The 9163-nt window shown below is 36.7% G+C and overlaps 1 protein-coding gene across 50 annotated transcripts in view; it reads left to right on the top strand.

Annotated features, from left to right (window-relative positions):
• Nucleotides 1–798: 798 nt before the first annotated feature.
• Nucleotides 799–9163, top strand: part of ABI3BP (ABI family member 3 binding protein) — a 255252-nt gene continuing 246887 nt past the window's right edge. For 36 of the 50 annotated variants that reach the window (XM_063661546.1, XM_063661548.1, XM_063661545.1 and 33 more), the window contains exon 1: nucleotides 837–1000. In XM_063661546.1, the coding sequence (XP_063517616.1) occupies nucleotides 922–1000 (79 nt within the window). In that variant the 5' untranslated portion in view covers nucleotides 837–921. Of the gene's footprint in view, nucleotides 1001–9163 lie in introns of all 50 variants that reach the window. The other 14 variants (XM_063661543.1, XM_054479900.2, XM_063661552.1 and 11 more) reach the window with 3 other exon arrangements.

The following is a 9163-nucleotide window of genomic DNA, read 5'->3' as shown; positions in this document are numbered from 1 at the left end:
ATCAGTGCCTAACACGGAGCAAGCATTTAAATGTCATCAATAGTGATAATATAGAGATGAAGTTTGCTCAAGGACAATTCATTAGTAAGTGGCATCCGTTATTAAGCAGTAGAATATACTAGCATTGTCAGGACACTTAACCTTTTTTCCTCAGCTTTTCTTAATGGCAAAATGGGGATAATGCCATATCTCCTGCAGAGGCACTGGGAAGATTAAAATACAATAAAGTAGGTAAAGACTCGATTACAGAACTCAGTCCATAGTTGAGGCTCACATAGTAATAGTGCTCTCTCCATGTCTCTACATCTACATCTGTTGAATACATGTGTATACACATATGTATTATAACGTAATGTATAGCTTTGTAGCCAAAGACTTACTCTTAAATGTTTCTCATAATACAGGAACTACAGAATGGCTCAAAATATATTTTTATGAGTTTACTCCCATTTAAAAGAATTGGGTTGGTTTACTGGATAATTAAAAACAGTTTCCTTCTTAACAAGGTTTTATTTTGTATTTTTAACATTTTGATAGTTTTTAACATATTATTTCTGGATACTTTAAAATAGTTTATCAAATGTTTCAAAACTGTCTAACTTCTTCTTTCACAAATACAGATCTGCCATAATTTCAATTTTTATATCACAGAAGGAAGAGACACAGTTACAACTTAGCAGAAAGAAAAAAATGTGATATGTTTTTGCTGTTGTGCTTTTTTTTTTTTTTTTTTTTTTTTTTTTTTGGTGTGTGTGGGAAAGGGTGTGATGTCATCTTGTCTCCACCCCCTGTGAGTAAGCCCACGGCACAGCTAAGTGCAGCCGCCTGCCTCTGTCACTGGGAGACAGTCCACTTAAATGCAGCTCCAGGGTTGCGAGGCACCCACCAGCATCATTCCCCGTGCGAGGTGGCAAATGCAACATGCTCTCCAGCTTGGGGTGTCTACTTCTCTGTGGAAGTATTACACTAGCCCTGGGAAATGCACAGAAATTGCCAAAAGGCAAGTAGCCTGATGTTTTATGTTTTAAAAATAATATTAAGATATAGATGTTTTTAAATGTTGATTTTAAATATGATCTGCTTTACCATATGGGGGGAATAGAGTTATTCTGCAGAGAGTCAAATTTCAAATGTGTGAAGGGGTTGCTTAAACTTTTACTTTCCCCTCCTGTTATTTACTTTTCAATTACAGCTCTTTATTGCAAAAATGAAAACAAACTTATTACATTGAGCAGCTGTTCATCAGAGCTTGAACTGTATACTTTCTAACTATAGTACTTGTGTATTGAATCATATTATGTAAATGGATATTATAGTCTGTTAGAGTTGTTTGGTGTTTTTATCCTCCTCCCCAGAGACTGAATCAGTACTAGCTTAAGATTCAAAAGAAGCTAGTTCTGAAACCTTGAATCTTTGGTGTGAACCTCAAACATACCTGTTGACTAGGAGGCTAAGGGAGTCTAGGCAGGTCAGACCAAAGTACGGTCATGTGCTAATTTGTAGACACGTCCCTCCAGTGGAGTTTGGAAGAGGGCTTGAGCTGTTGGACAGGACACTCCCCCTTTTCTTGGCTAAATTGCTCTCATTTTAGTGTTTGTATTTTGTTTACAAATGTTATCAGAAGAAAATTAAAATTTCTAAATTTTGACCCTAAAAACAACCCTTTGAGCTCATCAGAACCAAAACAAGAGGCTGTTGCCTCTCTCCTGTCTCTGAACATAAATGTTGCATGTACTTTTGTTTCTCTGCAGAGGCACTTCTCTAAGCCAACTCTAGGTCTGTGAAGGCTTTTTATGGTTGCAGACTGCTGTAGTCAGCAGGATTGTGAAAAACAGGCTGGAATTTACCATACAGTCATGATGGAAAACATCAGAGGTAATGCAGAGCTGCAGGCTTGTCAAGAACCTGGTGTGCCTAAAGTCAGAAAGAAAGGTTGTTAGTGTCAGAATATCCAAAAGATCATCCGTAGGTCCTTTCTCTGGGTAGTCTGCCCCAGGATCATCTTGTCCCAAGTGAAAACTGTTCTTTCCTCGGTGGGTAAAGTGAAACTTGAATCCAGCATGTGAAGGCTGAAGCGGTTGGCTAGTTGATATTTCACATGATGATGTGAACAGCAATAAAAAAGACTAAGTAAACTTTCTCAACTCTAATCAAATAATTAAAGAAAAATAAAAAACAAACACTCTTAGATCTTTTTCTACCAAGAGTTTTGCTCCTTGATCACAATAAAACTGTGATTTAAATAAATCAATTATAAGCCACAAGCATTCAGAGTTAATTGTACCTACTAATGGAATATTTAACAGTGACATATCATTTGAGAAGAGTCTGGGGGTTTTCTCAGGCTTAATACCTACAGAAGGCTTTTATTTTACTTTTTATTCATTGCATAGGGATGATATAGGTGCAACTTTGTTACTGCAAACTTCTGGAAAATCCCAGTGCTTTAATTATCATGTTGCAATCACTAGACACAAATCTCTTGACACAATTTTTCTTTATTTATAATGGGAAAGAAAAAAAAACATAGTTGTCGAAAATGGCCACAAAACTTTTGTTGTTTATTTTAAAAATATTTGTAGTTTTGGTAATTTGGAAAAAAACATCAAATTATAATAATGATAAAAGAAATGGCAAGTCTTGTTTTTAATACCATGTTTTTTCTTTATTGGAAAGCTATTGAGGACCTTTTAGCTGAAGTCATCTTTTTCAAACTGTGCTCCAGGCATAGGTGCACTGTTTGTCCTACAATGGGTAGAGTTTGGGGTGAGGGTGGAAAGGCAGCTGATTCCTGTCAATAACTTGTGGAGTCTTTAAGGGGGGAATCACAATAAGTGTTAGCAGTTTGCACATTCTCAATAAAGAAACCTGTACAACTTTTTGTTTCTCACACTCATTTGACTAAGAATCCTCTTTTCCATAGAAGATCTATATTATCTTAACAGGGGTTTGTCTGTCACAGGACACATTTGGGGAAATGTTGAGTTAAAAAAGAAGAAAAAGGAGTAAAAGTTTTTACTTTTATTCTTCCTTCTACTTTAGAGTTGGTTAAATACTATTTGTGACTTAAGAAGTGGTTAGAATTCTGGAGCTAGAAAAGATATTCATGATCACTTAGTCTAGTGATTCCCAGACCTTTGGATTTATGGACCAACAAAAATACACAAATATTTTAACATCAGGGTCCTGTTATAGAGAGCATACTTGAATTTTGCTATGTGAGGATGCTCAAAGGGAACAGGGGAGAATGCCTAGTGTTTATAAAAGTGAACAATTTTAACAGATTTATACAATAAATAAATTTAATTTCATAAATAAGTCCATTGTTATTTTTCTCATTTTCCCACAGACTAATGAAAAATTGATCACAGGCCAATATTTGGAAACCACTGACCTAACATAACCATTTATTTTACAAATGAAGATACCCCAAAGCAAGGCAGATTCAGTAACTTTCCCATGTTAATGTTGGAGCCAGGACTTGATACCTAGCTTCTCATTCAAAATCCATGTTCTAACCTGCCTGCTGCCAGATAGGCAGGTTCCCCTGACCCCAACCTTAGGAATGACATTCTGCAGTGTACATGTGAATGCTACCTATTCCTCGAATAAAAGAGTTTCTTGTAAATTTCTTTAACAGTATTTTAATTTTAACATTTTTTCCTAAGGACATATCCACATTTTTATGCACGTATTTTATATATATATGGTTATATATATATATATAATTATATATATATGGTTATATATATATAATTATATATATATGGTTATATATATATATATAATTATATATATATAATATATATGGTTATTTATAAGAAGTCAGTTGTTATATGTGGTGTGCCTATTTGCATACCTAGCCACATACTTTGTTATAGAAAGTAAGTTATTAGAAGATTTTTGCTTAGTTTTTAAAAGCTTGGAGACTACTATTAATGGACCTTTTCTCTTCTCCACCACTAAATGACTATAGTTTTGTCAAATTACTTATTTTTGTTAGCCTCAGTTTTCTCATTTGTAAAATGGGACTAATGATAACTATCTCATAGTATTTTAGGATTAGATGAGATAAGAGACACAAGTCTGGCACATAACAGATTTTCAATAAATCCTTATTGGGTCATAGAAAAGGGGATCAATGTTGAAAAACATGCACACTGAACAACACATGATCTTGTATTCAAAATGTAAGACAAATCTCTTGTAAGATAGGAAATGAGGTGGTGTGATCTTGAAAGAAAGATGGGGTAAAGGACTGCAGTGTTGTTCTACGTGGTAACAAGGGAGGCTTCTACTGCATTCTAGCCTGACCATTGTCTGCTCATACGGCCAACATTACCCTGTGGAAAGCTGCACCTTTGCTCTAAGATCAGCTTTTCCAGGGGGATTTGTAAGATGTCATAGACTCTCCTCCTGTTAAGCTTGTTTCTCAGGAGGTGAATTAGACCATACTAGAGAAGAATTCTCACATTGTTTTATACCTTTGGAAGCCCCTGTGCTCCAGCTACCTCTCAGAATCTTTATTCTTGGCATCATTGACCTTTCTTCTTTTCCTGGCAAACAGGCTAAAATAAAAACCAGTGAGAACAATATGTAATGAAAGGAGCCAACAAAATCTTACAGTGGGAGAGCAGGCCCTTGACACACCTCTGCGTGGAAACTCCACTATACAGAAGATTGTAATTAGCCCAAAGGCAATGGCTATTATTTTTCAGCAAGTGTGAGAAAAACCACAGAGGAACCTCCAAGATACAAGTGTAATCAGATGGCCAGTGGGCATGGGGATCTTGGGTGTGACTCTTGGGATATGGCAGAGGGAAGAGGCAGCTGGCTCTTTGCTTTGGGTTCTTACCTAACAGAGTAGAAATCTCTGACTTTAGGAACAAAACACAGAGCAGATGATAATCATAACAGTAACTGCCATAGCTATTAATAACTATTACCATTATTATTATCACAGATAACATTCTTTGAGTATATCCTGCATGTGGTAATTTAGTGCTTCATATTTTAATGTGGAAAACCTAATTAAATTATTGAAGCTCCTCCATTGTCTTTGTCTGTTTCGTGCTTCTATGACAAAATACCTGAGACTAGGTAATTTGCAAAGAACAGAAGTTTATTTTTCACAGTTCTGGAAGCTGGGAAGTCCAAGATCAAGGTGCTGGCATCTGGTGAGGGCCTTCTTGCTGCATCCTCACATGGTAGAAGACAGAAAGGCAAGAAAAGGATAAACTTCTTCCATGAGCTTTTTTATAAGGGCACCAAATCCCATTCACAGGGAAGGAGTCCTCATGGCCTAATCACCTCTTAAAGGTCTCAGCTCCTAATACTATCGCACTGGCAACACCTGAATTTTGGAGGGAACACATTCAGACTATAGTATCTATGAAGCAGGTAAACCTATTATTCCCATTTTACAGAGCATAAAATTGTGCCTCAGAGTGTTTAAGTAATTTACTCCAAGTAATACAGCTAGAAAGTGGCAAACGACTATACCTTTAATTTTGATGCAATATTAGTTCCCTGCTCTATGTAAAGATACATTAATTCATTCAAGTAACAAATTATATTGGATGTATACACAGAGCACCGAGGCTGGGGAGACAAAGCTTGGCACTTGTCTTCAGGGAGCTGACCAGCTTGTGGAGAAGATAAGGGACTGGTGTGGAAAGGGATAATTACAATAGAGAGGGGTCATCCTTCAATGTGGGTGAATTTTGAGAAAAAAAGGATCCAATCTGGATGGGAGGTATGAAGAATTATGAGAGAATAAGAAACCCAAATAGAGGTCTTGAGTACAAACACAAGTTGAGACAAGGAGAAGGATTGCTGAGAGGTGAGGGGCTTTCTCAACAAAGGTAGCTGCTGGCCCAGAGCCCAGGCAATCCCAGGGGCCAAAGCTCAGTGAGTGTTAAAGTACTGAGAGGGAAGCCTAGACTGAAAAAAACCATACAAGATGTAACTGTGCTCTCCTTGTCTCTATCTGGCCTGACTCCTCATGATTGATTACAAAGAGGAAATAAAATGTTGTCTTTGGAGAGGAAGACTCTTACATCTTGCTCTGTCAACTTTCCAGCTGCTCACCTGGCAGCTGGCTCTCCATGGAGCCCTTCCAACCTCACTTTGACAAAACAAGAATGTGTCACTCCAACAGCTCAGCCCACTTCTCCAAGGGGTGGTTGATGCTTATGGGAGGCTGCAGAGGATCCCTTCCATCTTAAGTTATGGAACGTAGGATACTGGTGAGGAGTGCAAAGCCTACTCTGTGTGGTTCTGCTTTTATTTGAGTAATATATATTTATGCATTGCTGGGACTGTATTAAACAGTACATTAGAAAAAAATGGTTCTGCTGCTAAAAAGAAGCTTAAAAACCACCAAGCAAGAAAATTATTTTAGCATCTTTTATAGCTCTAAATTTTCTTGATAGTTTTATTGATGTGTTTGTCTATCAATTATTAAAGATTATCAGTAGTCCTTAATAATTCTTAAAAGTATGATAATAATCATCATGTTACATATCAATGGTGTTTAATGCTATGTTTATGTAAATTGTCTCATTTTATCCTCACACTTGTGAAATATATTATTATTCTCTCCATTTCACAGATGAAGAACTAAGCTTAAAGAGTATGTTAGCTATCTGTTGCTGCATAAAAATTTTCCACAATAATCTTTAATTGACTGTTAATAATCCTTAATAATCAATAGTCAACACATTAAGCACAGATTATTAAGTATCTACTAGGTAAACTGAATGAGATACAGCCCCTGCTATTAAAGAACCTTATATTACAAAGGTAAAAATTGACCAAATATAATTTGTCCTGATGCTAAATTTAGAACCTGAGGTTTAAAAAAATAAAGTTTTCTTTTGTTAATTATACATTCACTAGTTTAGTTTTATAGACTGCTATATTGGGCTATAAGATACTGTTAAGAATTTTTAGTATCTTCCCCTTTCTCCCTTCAAGAAAGAGAGGGGACACAGGGGAACACTTGAAAATAGAAGAATTCATCAATATAATATTATAGCAAAGACAGTTAAAATGTTATAGGTTAATGTGAGTTTACAGAAGGTTTTTTAAAGACATAAGTGAGGTGTTTAATGAAGGGAATGCCATTCAGGAGATGGGACCAATCACTCTATCTGGATCACCACCCTCAGAAAAAATTTCCCTTTTGCTGTTCCCTGTTTGCATTTTATAACAGTAGGTATAAACAAGAGAATATTGAAAGTAAATAGGTGAATTTAATAAAATTGATCTCAGAATAAACATAAAATTAAGAAATAGGATACTCTAATGTGATTATCTAGATTATCTAGTTATCTAGAGAGATTACTAGTCAAATAAGAAACACTTGTTAAAATGACCCCCAAAAAGCAAAAATACATAGTATCAGCTAAAGAAGGAACATGCTAAACATAATATAGAAAAACAATAATTGATATACATATATTCTATTAAAATAACATTTTAAAAGATGATAACCATATTACTATGTATCAGGCATGATATTTAATGCTAAGTGTTTATAAACATGTGAAATATATATTATTATTATCTCCATTTCACAGATAAGAAATTAAGTTTAAAGAGTATATTAGTGTAATCCCAGCACTTCGGAAGGCTGAGGTGGGCAGATTACTTGAGGTCAAGAGTTCAAGACCAGCCTAGTCAACACGGTGAAACCCCATCTCCACTAAAAATACAAAAATTAGCCAGGTGTAGTGGCAGGTACCTGTAATCCCAGCTACTCAGAAGGTTAAAGCACAAGAATTGCTTGAACCCAGGAGGCGGAGGTTGCAGTGAGCTGAGATTGTGCCACTGCACTCCAACCTGTGCAACACAGCAAGACTCCATTTAAAAAAAAAAAGAGTTATGTTAGTTATCTTTTTCTTATAACAAATGTCCACAAAATTATCAGCTTAAAATAACACACATTTATTATTTCACAGTTGCTGTAAGTTAGGAGTCTGAGCCTGGTTTAGCTGGGCAGACTCTCTTCTCCTTCAAGATGTCTCACAAGGCAACAGTGAAGGTACTGGCCAGAGGTGAGATCTGATCTGAAGGTTTGCATAAAGAAGGATTTACTTCCGAGCTCACGTGGTTGTTAGCAGAATTCAATTCCTTGAGGATCATTGGTCTAAGGGCCTCATTTTCTCACTGGCTATTGGCCCGAGGCTGCTGCAGGTCTTTGCCTCATAGGCCTTTCTATTATGGCCACTTGCTTCATCAAAATGTACAAGCCCAGAAGAGTCTGCTGGTAAGATGGAGGTCACAACCTTATGTAGCCAAATCACAGAAGTGACAGCCCATCACTTCTGCCACATTCTATTGGTTAGAAGCAACTCACAGGTTTACCATACAAGTTGATTATATATCTCAGATTATGTAAGAGTCTATCCACCACAAAGAGCTCAATGGCTGGTAGCAAGTGATATAGTGAAACTATGAACATGGGAAATCTAACTCCAGATAATATACTGGTTTAAGCATTAAAACTCCATCAACTTCCTAAAGAATTAAGCATTTTGTGGCAGATGCCAACATTGGCAAACTGCTAATTTGTCTCCCTCAATGCTTGAAGTTAATTATAAGACATCTCTGAGAATTGAGATAAATATCTTAAGAGTACAAAGTAAATATTCAGCACCCAGTATGGACCTTGTTTTCTGTATACAGGAGCCCAGTCAATGCCTAGATTCCTTTGCTGGTTTCCTCTGTGGTCCATCAAATGTGGTTGATATTGTGTAGAGAGGCACACAAAATTCCTCCAAAATAGAAAAAATGCTTTTATCCCTGCCACCATCTCTTAAAGGAAATGAAAAAAACATAAGAAAAAAATTAAAATATTAAGTAATTAACACCTATGAACCTGATGATACAGTCCTGATAAAAATGTGCTTTTCTGGCCAGGCATGGTGGCTCATGCCTGTAATCCCAGCACTTTGGGAGGCCAAGGTGGGCGGATCACGAGGTCAGGAGATCGAGACCATCCTGGCTAACATGGTGAAACCCTGTCTCTACTAAAAATACAAAAAATTAGCCGGACATGGTGGCACATGCCCATAGTCGCAGCTACTCGGGAGGCTGAGGCAGGAGAATCGCTTGAACCCAGGAGGCGGAGGTGACAGTGAGCCGAGATCGCACCAGT

The sequence above is a fragment of the Pongo pygmaeus genome, chromosome 2 (genome assembly GCF_028885625.2).
Source record: "Pongo pygmaeus isolate AG05252 chromosome 2, NHGRI_mPonPyg2-v2.0_pri, whole genome shotgun sequence".
In the NCBI taxonomy this organism is placed as follows: domain Eukaryota; kingdom Metazoa; phylum Chordata; class Mammalia; order Primates; family Hominidae; genus Pongo; species Pongo pygmaeus.
The sequence above is the reverse complement of the archived record's forward strand: the minus strand, read 5'-3'. Positions and strand labels throughout refer to the sequence as shown.